The sequence below is a fragment of the Hypanus sabinus genome, chromosome 8, assembly GCF_030144855.1.
Source record: "Hypanus sabinus isolate sHypSab1 chromosome 8, sHypSab1.hap1, whole genome shotgun sequence".
Lineage (NCBI taxonomy): Eukaryota > Metazoa > Chordata > Chondrichthyes > Myliobatiformes > Dasyatidae > Hypanus > Hypanus sabinus.
In genome coordinates, this window is record NC_082713.1 from 34,252,495 (window position 1) to 34,275,973 (window position 23,479).

The following is a 23,479-nucleotide window of genomic DNA, read 5'->3' on the forward strand; positions in this document are numbered from 1 at the left end:
TTTTTAAGATTTCCATTGATCCTGGTCGCAGTCAGCTTTTCAATCATGAAAACTAAGCACCAGCAAGGCCAATTGACTCTCTTCACCATGGCACCCCCCTCCCCCCAACCTCACACTCATTGCACCTGAAGCAAACAATCTAAAAGAAGCAATTGCTTGATTGGTAGTTTTGTTTTTCCTATTGGTTGGAATTGCATAAAATTGTCCTTTTTAAAATTGTAACATTTGCTTTTAAGTGAAGGTGCTAAGTTTGAACTTGAATGGGGACCAGTGATGGTAATGAGACGATCAGAAGTGCCAGCAGGATTTGGCTCATCGAGCATGCTCCACCATTTAATCGTACCTGTCCTTATGAGCCTTAACAGTCTTGCCCATCAAGAAATTGTTGATCTCTGCCTTCAATACACCCAATGATTGGCTTCTATAGCCTTCTGCAGCAACGAGTTCTACAAATTCATCACCCTCTCAGTTCCTCCTCATCTTAGTTTAAAGGGATCTTGCTTTGTTCAAAGGCTCTCCTTTAAAAGACAGTTATTGTTATCCACAGAAGATTAATATACATTTGAAAGCACGAGTTGTGCTGACATTATAGATCAGAGATCTTTTGGGTAAAATTTACATAAGAACATAAGAAATAAGAGCAGGAGTAGGCTATCTGGCCCATCGAGCCTGCCGCGCCATTCAACAAGATCATGGTTGATCTGTCCGTAAGCTCAGCTCCATCTGTCTTTTCCCCATAGTCCTTAATTCCCCTACTATGTAAAAACCTATCTAACTGTTTCTTAAACATATTTAGTAAAGAAGCCTCAACTGCTTCCCTGGGCAGAGAATTCCACAGATTCACCATTCTCTGGGAAAAAGTTTCTCCTCATCTCTGTCCTAAATCTTCTCCCCTGAATCTTGAGACAATGTTCCCTAGTTCTAGTCTCACCTACCAATGGAAACAATTTTCCTACTTCTATCTTATCTATCCTTTTCAAAATTTTGTATGTTTCTATAAGATCCTCTCTCATTCTTATGAGCTCCAGAGAGTATAGTCCCAGGCGACTCAATCTCTCCTCATAAGTTATCCCCTTCCATCTCTGGACTCAACCTGGTGAATCTCCTCTGCACTGCCTCTAAAGCCAGTATATCCTTCAAGTATGGAGACCAGAACTGCACACAGTACTCCAGGTGCGGTCCCAGCAGTACCCTGTATAGTTGCAGCATGACCTCTCTGCTCTTGAATTCAATCCCTCTAGCAATGAGAACCAATATTCTGTTTGCCTTCTTAATAACCTGTTGTACCTGCAAGCCAACTTTTTGCGATTCATGAACAAGCACTCCCAAGTCCCTCTGCACAACAGCATGCTGCAATCTTTCATCATTTAACTAATAATCTGCTCTTCTATTATTCCTTTCAAAGTGGATGATCTTGCATTTACCAACGTGGTATTCCATTGGGGCCAGACCTTGGCCCACTTACTTAACCTATCTATATCCCTTTGCAGACTCTCCACATCCTCTGTACAATTTGCTTTTCAGCTCAGTTTAATGCCATCAGCAAATTTTGCTACACTACGCTCAGTTCCCCTCTTCCAAACCATCAATGTAAATGGTAAACAGCTGCGGGCCCAGCACCAACCCCTGCAGCACCCCACTCACCACTGACTGCCTACCGGAGAAACACCCATTTATACCAATTCTCTGCCTTCTATTGGTTAACCAATCCACTATCCGTGCCAATACACTTCCTCTGACTCCATGCATACGAATCTGTGTGCAAGAAATATGCAGTATTTTAGCTGGTTGTAGCTAGCACTTGTTTCTTGTCAAACCACAAAAAGTTATTCAGATCAATTAGCATTGATCTGGTTCCAATGGAAAATGCAGTCTTGGAGTATGTATTAGTGATGTTTATGGAAACTAAAAAATACATTGAAACACATGTGCAAAATATTTTGCCTGATGGATGAATGACTGATTTTGTATTTCGTCTCAATTTTTTTTGATAGTCATTTGGAAGTACTTGATGAAGCAGTGGATTGCACATTTTTAATAGCTTCTGTCTTGTGTAATGCTTCTGGCATGTGTAATGCACATCCAGAGACTGGGATATTAATAGTCTTTCGTTATGAAATGAAAAAGGCATGTAGAACAAAACAAAGTGCCGAAAGACGGAGGAGGAAAAGACCTCTTGTTTTCAAGTTGTTTTAATTTAGGTGGTGAGGGATCAATTTTCCAGTCAAAATATTGGGAGAGAAGGAATATTAGATGTATTTTGGATAATAGCTTCAGCCATAACTCACACCTGACTAAAGTCTTAACTATTGAATTTGGTCTAAATGTTAATGAACAATTTGGTCTGCAGTCAGTTGCACAGATTGAGGAAATACATTAGGGTCAGTTTGTGTTCAGAGCCAGAGCTAATTTTATTTTGTGACACCACATCTGGAGATATTGGGAATGTGTTCCTATTTGCTGTCTATCATTGTATAAGAATTCACTGCTACTTTTTAATTTAGATAGCTGACCATTTTTTCATTAGCGGGCCAAGCAATTGCATTTTGTCACAATGGCAGACTCCACAATTGAAGTAATTATTAATTAGGCATTCTGTGCATCTTTCAGTCAGGCCAATTTGGAGGGACTGCTTTCCTCTCAAGCTTATAGAGGTTGGGTTATTACATGAGAGAATGTCTCATTTCATAAGTGTCCTTGAAGATCAACAGTGCCAGTAAAAATAGTTCAGAAGGCCAAATGACCTTTAAAACTTGCACTGCCATTCAGTAAGAGAATGGCATGCCATCAAGCTCTGTTGCAATTTTCATTTGAAACAAAATATATCCTGTTAAGTAGCTGTTTCAAACTTCTTCATAGAAAACAGTTAAGCAGATTGAAGTTTGAGTTGGAGAATTGCAAATACAAGCAGCCACATGAGATGATGGAACCCTTATGAGATGCTCTGAATTGTTTTTGAATGTAATCTGAAATGAATATCTTCCATTATTTCCAATCATGAATAATCCTATTGGTATGATTTTTAGACCTGCTAATGGGCATGACCTTAGTGTTTTATCTTTTCTCATCCCATTCCATAACCTTTGCTGATTGTTGTCTGAGTAACAAATTGTCAATAATAGATAAAATGAAATTGCTTTCTTTTTGTTGCTTTCTACCTTGTTATTCTGCGAAATGTTCATTGCAAATAAAAACAATGGGTGCTCTTTGGCACAAAATGGTCTATTTCAAAACCAGGTGTCAGAGAATTCTCAGTAATCCTTTCATAGCTTCAATCATACTGAACTTAACCGATAAATTCTGAACTATCATTGTTTGTTCCATGAGTGGAAATAATGAATAGTAAGATAGGGTCCTATTTGTATCGGGAGTTGATGGATAGAGCATTTAGTACAAAAGAGCAATGGATCTGATGTCCCTTTGGTATGGGTAAAATTGTTCAAGTGGGAAAATGATTATTTACAACAATTGTGCTTCGTAACAAATGTTTTAGTTTTTCATTGTTTGCATGGTGATACCTGTTGAAACAAGTTGCACTTGTCTGAATCATTGATTGAAGAGAAAAACCATGACTGATTTAGGGAAGTATTAGCTCACTTTTTTTTGATGGGAAGAAGGTGACACTTTTCACCCATGACATTAAGCTCAATTGCATTATTGCACACACTTTCTCAATGAATATCTGAACTTTTGAGCAGTCCTGAAATACAGCATCTATGGAATTTGGGAATCGACAGGTTTTGAAACGGAACTGAACCGTGTTGTGATGCAAGCCAACATTGCCTCTGCCCAGTTGTACTGAGGAAATGAAAATATTAATGGGAATTTCCAAGTCTTTGTGATTGCACATGTGTATTAGATACTTCTGTTAATTTTGGAGGTAATTGCTGAATTTTGACATTGAATTTCAGGTGATGGAGACGACGTGAAGTGTTTCCATTGTGATGGAGGCCTTAAAAATTGGGAAGCTGGTGATAAAGCCTGGGAGCAGCATGCAAAATGGTTTCCAGGGTAAATTGCTAAACATTTTTGATTTTTGTGTATTTTGTATAAGTCAATTAATTGATTTTTGCTGGTTTTGGTTGTGTTCATTTTTTTTTCTTAAATCAATTAAGTTTCGCCTTGTGGAATTCTGGTTCTGATAGTCCTCAACTTCTCGATTAATTTTCCAATGTAGTCAGTTGATTCTTTAAATAGGGCAAAGAAAGTGAATGCCTTGGCCGAAACTAAGGTGCACTCACTATTTCCTGCAATAGTTTGGAATGATGTTCCAGCTGCCTTGGAGAAAAATAATGGATTTGCTATTTTTTTGAGACACCGGGGTAATATCAGGTCATCCACTAAAGTGAAAATTATTTATATTTAGGTACAGTGCAGAATTTCTCTTCGAGTGGGGCTGCCCAGCAACCCCTAATTTAACCCTAGCCTAATCACAGGAGAATTTACAATGACTAAATAACCTACCAACTGGTACATCTTTAGACTGTGGGAGGAAACTGGAGCACCTGGAGGAAACCCACTCCGTCACAGGGAGATTGTACAAACTCCTTGCAGATTGCAGGAATTGAACCCAGTCTCTAGAACTGTAAAGCATTGTGCTAACCACTATGATACCATACCTGTTCCTCCTGTATATTGCAGCTGAATGTAATGGAACATTTTATCTTCAATTTTGATATCTCCTATTTGTCCACTGCCATGTTTTAAATTTTTATCAAGTGGTCTATTTGACCTATTTATGAAACTTTCTTTTGTGTTTGGAAGAATTTAAGGGGAGATGCCTGATCGTATTTTTCTAAAGAAATGGATTACTAATTTAAAGTTAGCTGTTATATTTGCAAATATATGTGACTTATTTTCCCGGTCCAAAATAAAGATATTTAACTCAAAATCAGAAAATGGAGATTTGCGGAACTTCTGCTTTATCTCAAATGGAAAGGATGATGAAGAGGATATTTGCATCATAGTATCTTGTTTCTGGCACAATCTTCAGAGTAGAAAGGGCACAGTTTAACCCTGTACTGAAAACAAAAGGCTGGAAGCACTCCATATTTGCAGAAGGAAGAACCATTAATGTTTTGGGTCAGAGGAAGGAGAGAAATGCAAGTTCTCAGTTAGAGAAAGTGGGGAGGGAGCATAAATAAGAAAGGAGCATTTCTGAATTAGTTATTCCAAATGGCTGAATGGTGTGGGGGGAGGAAGAAAGAGTTAACAGCACAACATTTGTTTATAAATAACAGGACTTCAGGGTATCGCCAGCTTACTAGACAATATGAATGGAATAAGAGAAAGCTGAGCCAACATTATTGGCAAAAAATTACTAATTCTGTTATGGACAGAAAGAAGGGTGAATTACCTCAATTTGAGGATCTTGATACAGAATTTGGAAAGTTGTTGCACGTTCAGACTAAATGGGGGAGTTGGGCTGGATTGAAATGATGAGGCCAGGGATGAGCTGTAGAGGGAGTGATATGATAAAGTGGCAGCCACCAGCAAGCTCACTCATTCACGAAGACTGCAAATCTTTTGCCCCATCTATAATTGGATTTTCCAGTGAGAAGGAGATCACACTGGGGACCAAAGAAAGCATGAGTAGAAAAGTGCAACTGAATTGGTGTTTCACTGAGAGGGGGATAATTGTTGGGTCCCTGGGTGCTTGGAAGTGAAAAGATGAATCTTAAGGTGTTGCAGCTCCTGCGGTTGCAAAGAACGTGCATCATCACATGAAGATAAGTAATCCTTTCCTTCCTATATTGAGACCTGGTTACTGACAACAGACATTTCAAGTTATTAGAAACAATGTCACTAAAGCTGTGAAAGTAAAATCCTCCAAATTCGCAGGAAGAATCAGTGAACCAATAGCAGAGTCCTCTCCCAGGTTCACATGACCAGTACGGAATTGCGTTTAATTGTAGGAGAGACCATGACATATGCATACCAAGCCCCAGAAATGCACTCTCTTCCAGCTTTTGTCATAGATTAAAATTACCAGGTAGATGGGTAAAGAATCATGTAATGCAAAATCCTTTTTTTTTTCTGTAAAGAAACATTCAGAAATTAAGAATATCAGGGAATGGCAGATGGAATTTGAGTTGGACAAGTGTGAAATGTTGCAATTTGGGAAATTAAACCAGAGCAGGATTTAGGCAAAAAAGTGACAAGATCTACAGTGTTGAACACAGACATGAGGTTACAAGTACATAGTTCCCTGCAAGTGACCTTTCAGGTGGACAGTGTGGTGAAGAAGAATTTGGCATGCTTGCCTTCATTGGACAGGTTTTGAGCATGAGTTGGGACACACCTTACAACAATATAAAATGTCAGTGAGACTACTTGCCTGAATACTGTGCATTCCTGATTGTCAAGCTATAGGAAGGATATCATAAAGCTCTTATTTTTTTTTTTGGAAAAAAGGTGCAGAAGAGGTTTTACTGAGACTGGAGGGTTTAAATTATGAGAGACTGGCCAGGCTACAGTATTTTTCCCCCTGGAGCTGAGTGTATATATGTAGATTGGTCATAATCTTTTGACCAGGTAGGGGTGTCTAAAATTAGAGGGAATCGTTTTAATTTGAGAGGGCATCCTTTTCACACAGATGGTAGGTATGTGGAACAAGTTGCCAAAGCAACTGTTAGAAGCCAGTAAAATTAACATTCAATAGATATTTAGAGAAATTATGGAAAGAAAAGGTTTAGAGGAAAATGGACTAAATGTAGGCAAGTAGGACTACGTCTGGTAGGCTGAATGACCTTTTTTGATGCCATGTAACTAAAGGCCATGCAGTTGGAACATGAAGGCCATGGCATGTTGGTGGGATTGACTGTCTCATATGACCAAACCAGTCATTCTATTTGTTGTTGCGTCAATGAATGTCAGGTTCCCACCTGAGCACAGAAGAGGCCAAATGGGTGAAAAGACCAATGCGGAAAGCTGTTGAGATGTAAGTAAGATCAAATGTAAGGGAGAAATCAAGTATTGCCTAAAACTTTATCAAAAGAATGTTTAAAATCTGATTTCTTAAATGTCAGTTTGTACATAATTTTCAAACACAGGATTTGGTGAAGAAATTATGGACGCACATAAATGATTATGTAGAAGTCAGTTTAAGAATTGATTTGCTACATGGAAAAAGAATCAATTGTTTTTATAGAAGACAGAAGTAGCTTAAATATTGAGCAAATGACACACGTTACTAGAATCTGTTAGCAGTAACTGAGGGAAGGGTCCAAGAGCTAGTATAGATAAAACATTAGTTCATGGTGAATGGAACAGATAAATATTTAACTTTATTTTGGTGGTGATGAGTGGAAATGAATCAAAGAAGTATTTGCCATGAAGCTCGTTAGGCTTTTGTACCCTTGTCAGACTCAGGTCAATTCTCTAATAGATATTTACTCCTGTACTTTATAAGGACCTTTACTTATCTTGTTCCAGATGCACAGCACATGAAGTGATGAAACTTTCTCAGTTTCAAAACCTTGGCATGTTTCTCGTCAACTTTGAGCATTGATTTAATTTAACTTTTGCTAAAACTCTTATCCTTTGTTGCAGATAAACAACTCCAATGTACCATACTCCTGCTTAATCATGGCATATTATTAGTCCTGGCAGCATTCTAAAATGCTCCCTGCAGCAAGTACTGTTAAATATTAACTGGTAGTGACATGTTCCTTGAGTAATGGTGGGATAAGCCTAAATCATGATTCATTTCTTGTTCCTAAGATATGAAGCTATTAATTGTCTCAGATCTTAAATCTTATTATCTGTATCTCCATCCTGTTATATTCGGGGATCTAGTCAATACTCCCAAGCTGGGCCTTGGTTGTTTAATACTGTAGAATTACCTCCTTAGTACCAGATAGAGACCAGGTGATTTAAAATTTAAGTGACCAGCTTCTTGAGTACAATGGGTCCAAGAGTAATTCCAAGATGGGATAGTTAATGTTTTAGTTACTTGCTGTCTGACCTAGAACCTTTATCCCTACCCTCTGAGCCATTTCCCAGAGGTAAACAGAAATAGTTTCAATTGACTTCATTTCCTACAAAGAAAGAGGCTTTGTTACTGAACAATTTGCTTCACCTTGAGCACATTTTCCACTTCACTAATAGAGCACTCCTGAAATGTGAAGCATCTTCAAGAAGCTATGCAGAGCCTTCAACATCACTGTAAATCTTAAACAACCCTTTAATTAAATTAATTAATTAAACTCCTGTTTAATTTAATTTCAGTTTGTCACTTTGGTGCTGGAACCTTAACACTGCTGGAATACCAGCAAGAAAGACTCGTGGTCCATGAAGGTTGCTTACCAAGCCCAAATTGCATGAATAATGAGCTTGGAGATCTGCTTAAAGGGTTACTTAATTCAATTTGATTTTATCGTTAATCGTGTTTTTTCTTTAAAAAAAAAGGTTGATCACAGAGGAAGAGAGCAAATTGTCTGCAGCCCCATCAAGTGTGAAGCAGAGCTTAAGGCTACAAGTGTACATTTCCTGGGATGGAAATTTTTTCCCCTCGTGGGATACACTTAGCTGAAAATGGTTCACAACATTTTTTTAAACATCGGTTTGCCAGACCTTTTTGTATGCCACCAGAGTGTGTCATCCCATGAGGCCAGAAGCCGCACAGTTTTGACTATTGTTTTTAAAAACAGGAAAACATTTGGTACCCGTTTTTAATATTTAAAAAAATTGCTTGGTTTGCATAAATTTTGGAAAAATTTTTCAGGAAAATATTTCTCTTCCCAATAGGTGTGCTTTCCTGATTCAGCAGAAAGGCCATGGTTTTGTTAATGATGTTCAATTGAAGAAATTGCATTTGAATTCCACAGTAAGTTTAATTCTTGAACTGTCGCTTTGGGGTCGTGTGTGATGGGAAGAGGGCAAAGGTGTCGATAGTGTTGAGTGGTTTGATTAAAATGCTTGTTTTATAATTTATCTAACCCTGACTTAGATGAACCTCGTTCTAGAGTGTACTTAGGCCACCATTGGCACTCTGTTGGCTACTGCAGCAAGTTCTGCCTTTTATTATTATTATGCTCAGCAAGCCATTTAAGCAGTTTATCAGCAAATGAAATGTTTTCTTTCACTTCCTTTCATGCTGTAATCGTGAATTCAGCAGCCTTTGTCATGGAGAATTGCTTTTACTTGATACCTTAAGACTTCAGGATGTTCCATAATTCTTAATCTTGATCAAGTACTTGTAGATCCATATATAAAGTCGTTGTAATCTTGGAAATAAATGAAACCCATTCCTTTTCACGCTATGATTAATGACAATGATTCTATATTCTCACACTTATATAATTTCTCTAAGGCAAAATCAGTCCAAATCCCTCCTTACTTGCTCATCCACAATCTTCAGATGATCAAAACTTGACCATTTTATCCACAAAGCCAAAATTTATTTTATTTTGAGTGTCTGCCCCACTTCTGGATAAATTTGGCCTTATTTAGAAGTAGCAACTGCCACATCATTCAATAACATTCTAGAAAATTGAAACCATTCCAGGGAAGGCAACGTTTTCTTGTGCCAATTATATTCGAAATCTTAGTGTCTAAGATGTGATTCCCTGCTGCCAAAATCTGTGTAAATCTTTTTTTGTACTTTTTCCAGTTTAACACCAACTTGTAAACTCAGTGACCAGACTAATGAAGGCCAGCATGCTAATCACCTTTTCACCACCCTGTAATGCTGTGTTCAATGAATTACCCATTTGTGCTTCTATTCTGTTATGCTTCCCAATGTCCTGCTATTCATAGTACATGTTCTCCACTAGTTTGAATTTGCAAAATGCATCACCTTAAGCATATGTTTTGAAATTTAGTTGCCACTCCTCAGCCCACTTACTGAACTAATCAAGGTTCCCTTATCTACAATAACCTTCTTCACTATCAACACCACTTCTTAATCTCATGTCACTTGCAAACTTGCTGATGAAACATGTCCATGTCCAGTATAAATAACAAATAACAAGGGTCCCAATACTGACCCCTGCACATGCCATGAGTTAGTGGCTTCCATTCCGAAATATAATTTCCAACCCCACCGTCTGCGTCCCACCTCCCAGCCAGTTTTGAATCTACTTGCCTACCTCTCTCCGGATTCCACGGGGGCTAACCTACCACGTGGGCTCTGCTAAAGTCCGGATATACATCTACTGCCCTAACATTAACATGTTGGGTAACCTCATCAGAAAAAACAAGCATGACTTCCCATACACAGCCCTGACTCCTATACAGACTCTATCTATCCAAATGCTGTTAGATCCTGTCAGTCATAATTCTCTCCAGTAACTTTCACCCCTCCCCACTGATGTTTTGAAACAACAGAACAACTTTATAGTCTTCTGAACCTTCACCTTGTATTGTGTCTAATGTTGTTTTTTGACTTGTATATCTTAATAATGAATATCTTGTTAACTAAAACAAAACAATTCTCTGTGCAACAGTTTGATCTAATTTATTTTCAATGCTATTTATTGCAAACAGTGCATGTGACCATACATTTATCTGAATATAAAATTACTTCTATCATGTAGCCCATTGCGAGATTACGTGTGAAACTTCTTAACACTTGTACGTACAAAGGTTAACTTTAAATCTAATTATATTTTCATTGTAAGGGTAGTCAATGAATATGGTGAAGATTAGGATTGAGTAATACGATCTACTAGTTGAAATTTAACTGCAAGATCAGTCCCAAAAGCCAGAAATGGATTCACAATTCTAAATTTTTAAGTAACTGTATAACCTAAAGAAATAATTCATAAGGTAGATACTACCTTGCAATCCTTTTATTCCCTTTATATTCTTGACAGTTCTGAGTGCTCAAAACTAATGGACATGTTATGAATAGCTGATTTCTGAGAAGCAATACTGTTAAATTTAAAATGGCCTCTTTCTGTCATAGACATAGAAGTCTGTCGCAGGTTATGCAGAGTTCTGTTCCTGTAAACTTCATGAGCTGGACAGTTCGTGAGTGGGAATTGTGGCTATGAACTGAGTTCTCACACAGCAGAAGATGTCTGCAGCTCTCCAGTGGGCAGCAGATCCATCCTGCTAGTATCCCAAACACTCCTTCATGGGTAAGAGCTCCACATAAGTCATGTGTTCATAAGCTGTGGAGGACTTGTTGTCATGAACATCATAAAATGTCTATATCAAGGCATTAATTATTTGATACTAGAATATTAGGCACTTAGTTAATAGGCCCTCTTCAGGTTTAGCATGTTGCCGGTGAAGCTCAGCAACAACCTGCGTGTAACAAAACTATTAATTACTGTGTGAATCGTACTTTTTTTCTGATATCGTGACAATGTAACTTCCCTTTTGGAGTTGAGCTGTTGAAATGCCTGTAGAACCTTTGGAGAAACTGGGAAGAAAATTCAAATATCAGAGGTGCAGAGGGACTTGGCAGTCTCGTGCAAAACTCCCAGAAGGTTATTTTACAGGCTGAGTCTGTGATAAAGAAGGCAAATGCAATGTTGGCATTTATTTCAAGGGGAGTAGAATATAAAAGCAAAGAGATAGTGATGAGCCTTTGCGACACTAGTCAGATGGCACTTTTGTCAACAGTTTTGGCAGCTTTGGGCCTTGTACTCATTAGAATTTAGAAGAATGTGTGAGGATCTCATTGAAACCTACCGAATGTTGAAAGAACTAGATAAGGTTGATGTGGAAGGGAAGTTTCTTATGGTGGGGGGTATCCAGAACTAGAGGGCACAGCCTCATAATTGTGGGATGACCTTCTAGAACAGAGGTAAGAAGGAATTTTTTTTTTATTAGCCAGAGTAGTGAATCTGTGAAATGCTCTGCCACAAACAGTGGTGGAAGCCAAGTCCATGGGTATATTTAAAGTGGAAGTTGACAGTTTCCTGGTTGCTCAGGGTACCAAAGGATAAGGCAGGTGTATGGGGTTGAGTGGGATCCAGGATCAGTCATGTTAGAATGGTGGAGCAGACTGGTGGTATTTACAATCCTGTAGTTTGTCCCTCTTGATTGGTTTGGCCTCATCTAATCAAGTTTCCGCTCTATCTGTACCTAGCTGGAAGCCTGAGAGTTTATCCGTCATGTACTCCAGGAAAGAACTAGATCATTTTACAGTCCTGAATGTTATCTGCTTGTTTTTATTTTTTGCAAGATTTGTTTCTTTTCTGCACATTGGGTGATGGTCTTTTTTTTAATGAGTTCTGTTGGAAGAAACTGTTGCTGAATTGCTGAGTGTGAGCCTTCAGGCTTCTGTACCTCCTTCCTGACAGTAACAATAAGGAGAGGGCATGCCCTGGGTGTTGGAGGTACCTGATAATAGATGTTGCCTTTCTGAGGCACTGCTCCTTGAAGATGTCTTGGATTCTATGGAGGCTAGTACCCAAGATGAAGCTGACTAATTTTACAGCTTTTGGTCTTCTGCAGTAGCTTTTTTTTACTCTCCATTTCCCTCCCACCCTCTACTCTGCAGACCATTCTGTGATGCAGCCTGTCAGAATGTCCTCCACAGTATATCTAAAGAAGATTTCAAGTGTTTTAGGTGATGAACTAAATCTCTTCAAACTCCAAATGAAATATAGTTGCATCAATATGCTGGGATTAGATTAGATCCTCAGACCTTCACACCCAGGAACTTGAAATTGCTCATTCTCTCCACTTCTGATCTCCCTGAGGATTGGTTCATGTTCCTTTGTCTTTCCCCTTAGTGAATTTCAGAATCACCTGTTGCGTCTTACTGAATTGAGTGCAAGGTTGTTCCTGCGGCACCATTTAACTAGCTAGTATATCTTGCTCCTGTATGCTGTCTCATCTTCACCTGAGATTCGACCAACAATGGTTGTATCATCAGCAAATTTGTAGATGGTATAGCTCAAATACACAGTCATGGGTATAGACGGAATAGAGCAGTGGGCTAAGCACACATACCCTGAGGTGTGCCAGTGTTGATATTCAGCAAAGTGCAGGTATTATTACCAACCTGCACAGATTGTGGTCTTTTGGTTATGATATCGAGGATCCAGTTGCAGAGAGGTACAGAGGCCCAGGTTCTGTAGCATTTCGATCAGGATTGTGGGAATGTTGATGTTAAATGCTGAGGTATAGTCGATAAACAGCATCCTGACATGGATGTTTGTATTGTCCAGGTGGTCTAACCCTGAGTGAAGAGCCATTGAGTTGGCATCTGGCATAATCCTACTGTGGCGATAGATAAATTGCAGTGGGTCCAGGACCTTGCTGAGACAGGAGTTCATTATAGCCATGACCATCCTCTCAAAGCATTTCATCATTGTGTGTGAGTGTTACTGGATGATAATCATTAAGACAGCTCTCACTACACTTAGGCACTGGTGTAATTGTTGCTTTTTTGAAGCAGGTGGGGACATCCGACCACAGCAGCGAGAGGTTGAAAATATCCTTAAATACTTTGGCGGGTTGGTTGGCGCAAGTTTTCAGTGTCTTACCAAGTACTCTATTTGGGCCTGCCACCTTGCGAGGGTTCAAACCTCCCCCCCCCCCCCCCAAAAAAAAAAGAAAGACAGCCTGACATCAGCCTCCAGGATCACTGGATGCAGCAAAGATCTTCAAAGCTATAGTTACATTCTCCCTTTCAAAATGGGCATAGAAAGCAGTGAGCTCATCTTGTAGTGTCATTCATTCTATTGGTTTTTGCTTTGTACCTGCCAGAGATGAAGTGCATGTGATGTCACTTCCAACTTCATTCAAAATTGTTTCTTTGCTCTCGAAATAGCCCCCCAGAAGTCTTTCCTGGTTTTCTTGTACAGACCTGGGTTACCAGGCTTAAATACCATTGATCCAGCTCTCAGCAAGCAACAAACCTTCTGGTTTAACCACGGCTTTGGATTTAATGTCGAGGCTACATTGACTTTTGGACTTGATCACTTGTTATGAATGACAAATAAATCATTAATATACACCGTTCATCCACATAGGACTGCAAATTAAGGTTTGAGTTAATTGTCCAGCGTGTAGGTTTCCCTTTTATTATATTTACTTAATTGAGCTTGCCTGGTGACACAAGAACATGAGAGGCTTCACTGAGGGGTGTTTGGCATCTGGAATGCTTAAAATTCATTTCAAATCCTTGCTGCAAGTGATTGGAAACTTTCCAATTCCTTGATGATCACCATACTTAATTCAGTAAAATAAAAGCAGAAAATGTTGGAAAACTGCAGGCAGCATCTGTGGAAAGTAAAAGTTTTCTTTCAGCTGTGGAATATTGCATCAAAACTGAAAAGGAGAAATGAGTCATAGATAGCAGCGAAAGTAGATGAAAGCAGTGAGACGTCAAAAGGGAATTTTCTGGGAAAGTTGCCGGTTAAGGGACAACTCGGTTCCTTCTTTTGTATTGTGTTGCTAATGTTGTAAATTTATTTTGTGTTGTGTAGTATGGGGCAGATCAAGCTGTTGGGGGAGGGGAAAGAAAGGAATGGCAGGCAAGTTCAATTACAAATCCAAAGCCTGCGATCTAAAGTTTCAATATCTGATGCATGCCTGGTTGAATCTTGAGCTGGCATTGGGTCCGATTGTGACAATGCCAAACACGTGAATTCTCTGAATGTTGCTTATACTTTTGCCATGAACTTTGCAAAAGTTATCTTTCCAATTAAATCTCTGATCTGATTCAGAAATTGGTATAATTGAATCATGATCATGGTTGCCAATAAAACCAGCACTGAAGTAATATCTTGCTATATTAAGCAAGACTTCATACGCAGGAACTTTCAGCACCATAATGATATTAAAAAACAACATATAAGCTAACCTAAGAGGGGTGTTTTGCCGAATTTCTTAATCAGAATTAATTTCTGAATGTACAGTACTAAAGTATTCAGATCAAACACTAAAGTGTTCAGATCAAAGCATTTGTTGTTTATTCACCCTTCTGTGCAAGTTGAATTCTGTGTTTCCTTTGTTCCAAGGTGATAAACTGAAAACCACTGAGAATAACCTTCGATCATCAATGAGATGATACTCAAGTTTACAAAACAGGAACAGGAACAGACAGGGGCCTTTTGCTTCTCACAAAGCCACTGTGCCATTTAATGAACGCTATTGATCCTCTGTACTTTCGTATCTGATCATAAAAATCCCCTGGGTCATCTTGGTTTACAAAAAAAAATGTGTAATTTTTTAGGGCATTTACCAGCTGAGCAGTGAGTGTCACCTTGAGGTCGGAGTATTACAAAGACAGACAATATTTTGCAAAAGACAACTATTCCTTTAATCAGTTCTGATGGTCAATCCTTTATTATGAAATTATACTCCAAAGCTGTGGACTCTGTAGAATCATGAAATGGCCTCCCAGTATTTTCACTCTGGATCATCATTTATCATTTCTACTTGTGGAAAGTTGAGATCTTCTCATTTGACGAACCAGTGCTCGAGTCTTTACTGTTTAAGTCCAAGATCAGAACATGCTTCAGAATCAGATTTACTATCACTGACACATGTCATGACATTTGTTTTCTGGCAGCAGTGCATTGAACATAAGAACATAAGAGATAGGAGCAGGAGTAGGCCAATCGGCCCCTCAAGCCTGTTCCGCCATTCAACAAGATCATGGCTGATCCAATCTTAACTCTAATTATCACTGAATCCCACAAGGCAACAGTGCCAACCAACAGGGCACCATGCCGCCCATTTTATTTTATTATTCATCCCGCCCAAACCCATGTGATCACCCGGGGGAAAAAAAAACGATTTGCCAATTGAGGAGAAAAAATCTGGAAAATTCCTCTCCGACCCATCCAGGTTATCGAAAACTGGCCCAGGAGATCACATGGCTGATCTAAACCTAGTCTCATGTCCACTTACCCACTCGCTCACCATATCCCCTAATGCCATTTTTATCCAGGAAATTGTCTATCTCCGTTTTGAATTTATTGAGTGTATTAGCTTCCACAGCTCTCTGGGGCAGTAAATTCCACAGCCCCACTACCCTCTGAGTGAAGAAATTTCTCCTCATCTCAGTCCTGGAACGACATCCCCTTATTTTAAGTTTATGCCCCCTCGTCCTAGTTTCACCCATCATTGGGAACAGTCTCCCTGCATCCACCCGATCAAGCCCCTTCACAATCTTATATGTTTCAATAAGATCGCCTCTCATTTTTCAGAACTCCAATGAGTAGAGTCCCAATCTACTCAACTTCTCATCATATATCAACCCACCCATCCCCGGAATTAACCTAGTGAACCTTCTCTGCACTGCCTCAAGAGCCAGTATGTCCTTCCTTAAATATGGACACCAGAACTGCACGCAGTACTCCAGGTGTGGTCTCACCAATACCCGGTACAACTGCAGTAAGACCTCCCTGTTCTTATACTCCATCCCCCTAGCAATAAAAGCCAGCATTCCATTGGCCTTCTTGACCACTTGCTGCACTTGCATACTAACTTTTTGTGTTTCCTGCACCAGGACCCCCAGATCCCTTTGCACAGAAGCACTTTCCAGTTTCTCTCCATTTAGATTATAACTTGCTCTATTATTTTTCCTGCCAAAGTGCAAGACCTCACACTTGTCGGTATTATATTTCATCTGCCAAATGTCTGCCCAATCACTCAGCCTATCTATGTCCCCCTGCAGGGTTTCAATGTCCTCCGCACTCATTACACTCCCTCCCATCTTTGTGTCATCAGCAAACTTCGATACATTGCACTTAGTCCCTTTCTCCAAATCATTAATATAGATTGTAAAGAGTTGGGGTCCCAACACCACTAGTCACCAACTGCCAGTCTGAGAATAAACCATTTATTCCAACTCTCTGTTTTCTGTTAGAAAGCCAATCCTCCACCCATGCCAGAATATTATCCCCAATCCCATGATTTTTTACTTTAAGTAATAATCTTTGGTGTGGCACCTTGTCAGGTGCCTTTTGGAAGTCCAAATACACCACATCCACTTGTTCCCCTTTATCTACCCTATATGTTATGTCCTCAAAGAACTCCAACAAATTTGTCAAACATGACTTCCCTTTTGTAAAGCCATGCTGACTTTGTCCTATTAAGCTATGTTTATCCAAATGCCCTGTTACTATTTCCTTAATTATCGATTCCAACATTTTGCCAACCACAGATGTTAGGCTAACTGGCCTATAATTCCCAGCCTTCTGTCTATTGCCCTTTTTAAATAAAGGAGTTACATTAGCATTTTTCCAATTTGCCGGGACCATTGCCGAGTCCAGCGAGTTTTGAAAAATTATCACTAATGCATCCAGAATCCCTTAAGACCCTAGGATGCAAGCCATCCAGTCCAGGGGATTTATCCACCTTCAGTCCCATTAATTTATCAAGTACCATTTCCTTGGTGATTTGAATTGTAGTCAGCTTCTCTCCCCCCCAAGAGCCCACTGTTTATCCAGTGTTGGGATATTTTGAGTGTCCTCTATTGTAAAAACTGATACAAAATACTTGTTCAGCATTTCCGCCATTTCCATGTCCCCTACCATTAATTTCCCGGTCTCATCTTCTAGGGGACCAACATTTACTTTAGCCACCCTTTTTCTTTTTATGTAACTATAAAAACTCTTACTATCTGCTTTTATGTTTTTCGCCAATTTACTTTCATAATCTATCTTCCCCTTCTTAATCAATCTTTTTGTTATTTGCTGCTGATCTTTAAAAGCTTCTCGATCTTCAATCTTCCCACTAGATTTAGCTATCTTATATAACTTTATTTTTAGTCGTATACTTTGCTTTATTTCTTTACTTAGCCACGGATAACTATTTTTTCTTTTACACTCTTTTTTCTTCAGTGGAATATATTTTTCTTGATAGTTGTAAAATAACTCCTTAAATATACACCACTGATCAAGTACCGATTTACCCTTTAATCTATTTTCCCAATCCATCTTAAGCAATTCCACTCTCATACCATCATAGTCTCCTTTATTTAAGCTCAGTACGCTTGTTTGAGATCCAACCCTCTCATCCTCTAATTGAATATGGAATTCGACCATGTTATGATCACTCATTCCAAGGGGATCCTTTACTAGGACATTTTTTGTTAGTCCTGTCTCATTACACAGGACCAGATCTAAGACTGCTTGCCCCCTTGTCGGCTCAGTAACGTATTGTTCAAGGAACCCATCCCGAATACACTCAATAAACTCTTCTTCAAGGCTGCTGTGTCCGACTTGATTAGTCCAGTCAATATGAAAGTTAAAATCCCCCATAATTATAGCTGTTCCCTTATTACAAGCCCCAACTATTTCCTGATTTATGCTCTGACCAACTGAGTTACAGCTGTTTGGAGGCCTATAGACTACTCCCACCACTGCTTTTTTCCCTTTACTATTTCTTATTTCTACCCAAATTGTTTCGTTATCCTGATCCTTCGAGCCAATATCATTTTGCTTTATTGCAGTGATTTCTTGCTTTATTAACATAGCCACCCCACCTCCTTTTCCTTCTTGCCTGTCTCTCCTAATTGTCGAATACCCTTGTATGTTTAATTCCCAGACCTGGTCACACTGCAGCTATGTTTCTGTAATTGCCACAATATCATAACCATACGTAATTATTTGTACTGTCAACTCATCAATTTTATTCCTAATACTACGTGCATTCACGTGCAATGCTATAGACTATAAATTACATAAAGTTTATGTGTATATAAACATCAGGTCTTACAAAAAGAAAGAAAAATGAGGTAGTGTTCATGGGTTAATTTTTCATTTAGGTATCTGATGGCAGAGCAGAGGTAGCTGTTCATGAAATGTGTGTCTTCAGGCTCTTGAATGTCCACCTTAATGGTAGGAATGAGAAGACGGCATGTCCTGGTTGATGGGGGTCCTTAATATTGGATGCTGCCTTTTAAAGGCATCCCCTTTGGAAGGTGTCCTTGATGCTGGGGAGGCCAGTGCTCATGATGGAGCTGGCTGAGTTTATTAGGTTCTGCAGCTTTTTCTGATCCTGTGCAGTGGCTCCTCCATACCGGATGGTGATGCAATCAGTTAGAATGCTCTGCACAGTACATCTGTAGAAACTTGCGAGAGTCTGTAAGACTAGAAGGAAGCCATGGATACCAATGAAGAGTAAGAAAGAGTGGTTCATCTCATCTTTATCCCCCTTTGCCAAGCAAGTCTTTCATTTTGGATACTAACTCCTCTAAGTATTACAACCGAATCTGCCTTCACTGGATTATCTGGAATTACATTACAGACTCTAAACTATTTTTATATAAATAAAAATAAATAAATAAAATTTTCAGATCTCTTACAAATCAACATCATTCGATATCCCCAAGTCTTTACAATTCTACCATTTAAAATTTCCTCAATCTATTTTCTAGATTTGAATCATCTTAACCAGCTCACTTTATTATCGTATCTGTTCTGAGCAGAGCAAATGTAAGCTGTCTGAATGTGTCAAGTTTCTCATCAAAATTGTTTTCTGTCTCCTTTCTGCTCTCTCTGTAGCGTCTTTATCTTTATGATGTATATGGTACAGGATAGTTGTGGGAGGAACCAGCCTTTTTCAAAGTACCTACCTCTATTTTCTCTGTGCTTGTGCTTTTATTTATGCAGCCCAGGATCCTTTATCCTTTTTAAACCACTTTGCAATTGGGGGCATGTCCAGAGAGTAGTAGTTAACAATCACCTATTCAACATAACCCTGTTACATTCTTGTTTCCACCCCCACCAGATCACTATTTTAAGGAATGTCCAAAAGAGTTTATTGTGCCTTATTTGCATTAACCAAATATAAGATTTGACATTTATCGGCATTACGTATTAATCTCTTACATATGATCTGTTCCCTTCACTTGTCTATCAACCTCTGTCTAATGTGATACTCAAGTTCATTATGCCTTCAGCTTTAGCCAGATGCCAGTTTGGAAATTTTCCTTTACATCCAGGTATTTTTGTAATATGTCCTGACATCTGAGAAATTCTTCTGCACACTTTCCTCTCATCTAAAACAAAATAGCTTCAGCCCAGAGGTTCCCAACCGTGGGTCCATGGACCCCTCTGTTAATGGTAGGGGTCCATGGCATAAAAAAGCTTGGATGCCCTGCTTTAGATTATTATTGATGCTATTTCTTATCCAATTTCTCAGTTTTTACAGCCTCTTTCATTCCAAAATCTGATAGGATAGTAGGAATTTCTCTCACAGCTTTCCTTTAGTCTTCAAAAGGACGCCAGTTTAAATACTTACAATGGGCTTTAACAAATGCATATGTTTGCTTCATCAGCCTTTCCCTGTCCGGGTGATCCTGTCTATTTTTGTTTACTGACACTTTACCACCACTGATATTAGGTAACTAGTTTTTCATTCCTAAGTTTGATCTGCAAACTTTTGAACAATGAAAAGTGTGGAGGAATAGAAAGCTCTTGAGAACCGTGTAAATTCTTCAAAATTACAGGACAAGTTGGATAGGGTAGTTAACGAAGTGTACTGTGTTTTGACTTTCATTAGTGAGGAGTTTGAGCGCAAGAACAGTCGGGTCATGTTGCATCTTGATAAAACTCTGATTTGACCACACTTGGAGTGTTGTGTTCAGTTCTGGTCCCCTCATTATTGGAATGATGTGTAAACTTTAAAGAGGGTGCAGAGGAGACTTGGCTTGATGCAGTCTGGATGAGAGCATGTCTAATGAAGATAGGTTGAACCTATCTTCACAGCAGATTTTTCTCTTTTGGAGTAAATGAAGATGAAAGGTGACTTATTGCCTGAGTACAAGACAATAAGAAGTATTGATAGAGTGGGCAACCAGCATCTTTTTCCCAGGGTGGAAGTAGCTAATATGAGAGGCCATAATTTTAAGACAATTGGTGGAAAATATAGGGGGGGGGGGGGGTTGTCAGAAGTAGTTTTTTTTTCTTACGCCATGGTGGTCATGGAACACTACCAGGGTGTTGTTCATAGCAAACACAGTAGGGGCATTTAAGAGAATCTTCGAAATGCACACTGATGAAAGAAAAATGGAGAGAAGTGTTAGATTGATCTTGGAGTAAGTTATAAGGCTGCACAATATCATGGGCCAAAGAGCCTGCACAGTTCCATGTGTTATGTAAGAGGCTAGTTTTTGTTGTTGAACACAACTCCTGAATCGATTGAGCTTCTCTAATTTTTTTAATTTCCCTTGGCAAATTGGGCGGCATCCCATTCTGCCCCAAGTGATTTATCCACATGTTGTTGTTTCTGGTACCTTAATTTTTAGCCAGTCCAGACATTCAATTTTGTTTCCTGAGACTCCCGCCATGATGTTTTCCTCAAGCGAGACTCGTATCAAATACTCATCTGATAACTCAGGCACACCTTTGTCTCCATAATGTAATTTCTTAACAATGGGAGATTTCATGAATGAATCACCCCTGCTTCACCTCGTGCAATTGATTTTCTTTTTTATTTGATGCCAGGCTTCTCTCAAGCTTTCTCTGAGCTCTTTAATCAACCTGGTTCAGCTTGTGTCAATAAACTGAGCTCTTTCTGCTTGGTTCTATATTTTTTTGGGGGGAGTAGGAGGCATTGGCATTAATTTCCTTACTCTTGCCGTAGTTGAGTGATATCTCTGCCTTCATGTTCTCCAGCTATTGAATAACAATTTTACCTGCCAAAGTTTGATTCCAGTTGCCTTGGCCACATCCAATTGTCCCATTTGAAATTGGGCCTTTTCCAAATAACTTTTAATCATAAAGTGGTAAATATCCTAAATCCATCGCCATTCTGAACATTAAAGCTAAAACACTGCAGCATGAATATAGGCTCTTGGGCCCAATTGGTCAATTTGGTCGGTTCCTAACCAGGTAGTTCCAATTTCTTGTTCACCCCACATTGCTGTAACCCTGCCCCTCCATGTACCTATCCAAGTGTTCTTTAAATGATATTGTTTTACCAGCCTCAACCATTTCTTGTGGCAATACACTCCAATATTCACCATCCTCTACACCAAAAAAGCAGTCCAAGTTTTGGTCACCCCTACCCTGGGGAATCAGCTGTTACTGTCCACCTGTATTTATGCCCCTCATAATAAATGTTTCTGTAAAGTCATTGCTCATTCTCCTTAAGTTCCATGGAATAAAGTCCAAGACCGGCCAACCTCTCTGTTTTACTCGGGCCCTGTATACCTGGCATCATGCATAGAAATCCTTTCTGCGTACTTTCCATTTTTAACTTGGCCTTTTCTTAAATGGGGTGATAAAAAGGTACTCCAGATTTAGTCTCTTAAACAACTGCACCATAATTCCCCAGATCCTGAACTCAATGATTTGACGAATGGTCAGCTTGCTAATCACCTTTTAACCACCCTGACTACCTGTGGTGCTGCTTTCAACAAACTATCCACTTGTACAGGTTTCACCTATCAATTGGTTCTCTCTCCACTCCCCCTGCCTTTTAAAGTCTACTGCTCATCTGTTTTTTTTTCTCTAGTCCTGCCAAAAGTTTTCAGCCCGCACTTTTTGACTGTACTTTTTTTTTTCCATAGATGCTGCCTGGCCTGCTGAGTTCCTCCAACCATTTTGTGTGTGTGTGTGTTGCTTGGATTTCCAAGATCTGCAGATTTTCTCGTTTGTCACTTGTACTCCTAAGTTCCTGTGTTTCATGACACTCCCTAGTATCCTACCATTCATACTGTATATCCTATGCTAGTTTGCCTCTCTATATCTGTATCAAAATCCATTTGCCACTCCTTGGTCCACTTCCCAAACTGATCAAGATCCCCTTATAATCCTTGATGAGCTTCACTATCAACAGTACCTCCCAATTCTGTGTCATCTGCAAAGTTGCTGATCAAGCATTGTACATTTGCATCCAAATCATGTATATAAATGAATATATAACAAATGAATAACTAGGATCCTTGCAGTACACCACAAATTCTTGGCCTCCAGTCTGAGAAGCAATCATAAATGGACTCACTCTACTCCTTACCTCTGAGCTTCTTTTGAACCCATCCATCTAGTTTTCCCTGGTTTCTTTCGGACCTACCCTTCTGGACCAGCCTACCATGTGCCACCTTGTCAAAAGCCTTCAAATCCAAATGGACAATATCCACTGCTCTACTCTTGTCTCTCTTGTTGATTACTTCAAAGAAATCGAGCTTGATTTGTGAGACACAAAACTCCTAATCATACTCAGTCTATCCATATGCTAGTAGGTCCTGTTATTCTGAATCCTCTTCAGTAACTTCCCCACTACTGATGTGAGGCTGGTTAGTCTGTATTTCCTTGACTTGTCCTTGCTACCCTTTTTTTTAAACAATAGAACAATTTAGCTAACTCCCCATCTTTGGAAACTTCACCAGTGACTAATGCTGAAGCAGTTACCTCTGCAATGACTTTTGCATTTTCCTCTTCATCCTCTCACAATGTCAGAGGATGCAGACCCTGGGGATTTATCCACATTAATATACTATAGGCCTGCAAGTACCACCCTCCTGGAAATGTGAATGTCTTCCGCAGTATCTCCACTTGTTTTTCATGGGTTCCTTTGACATGTGCTAGACTTAATGCTCCAGAAAGTAGAAGAA

At 39.3% G+C, this 23,479-nt stretch overlaps 1 protein-coding gene across 3 annotated transcripts in view; it reads left to right on the top strand.

Moving 5' to 3' along the window:
• LOC132398037 (E3 ubiquitin-protein ligase XIAP-like) overlaps window positions 1-23,479 on the top strand; it is a 42,970-nt gene that overhangs the window by 11,724 nt on the left and 7,767 nt on the right. For all 3 annotated transcript variants that reach the window (XR_009513523.1, XM_059976949.1, XM_059976948.1), the window contains 2 exons: window positions 3,912-4,011; window positions 8,749-8,827. Coding sequence is in view for 2 of the 3 variants with exons in the window: in XM_059976949.1 (XP_059832932.1) it covers window positions 3,912-4,011; window positions 8,749-8,827 (179 nt within the window). In the remaining variant the exon portion in view is untranslated. The remainder of the gene's footprint in view (window positions 1-3,911; window positions 4,012-8,748; window positions 8,828-23,479) is intronic.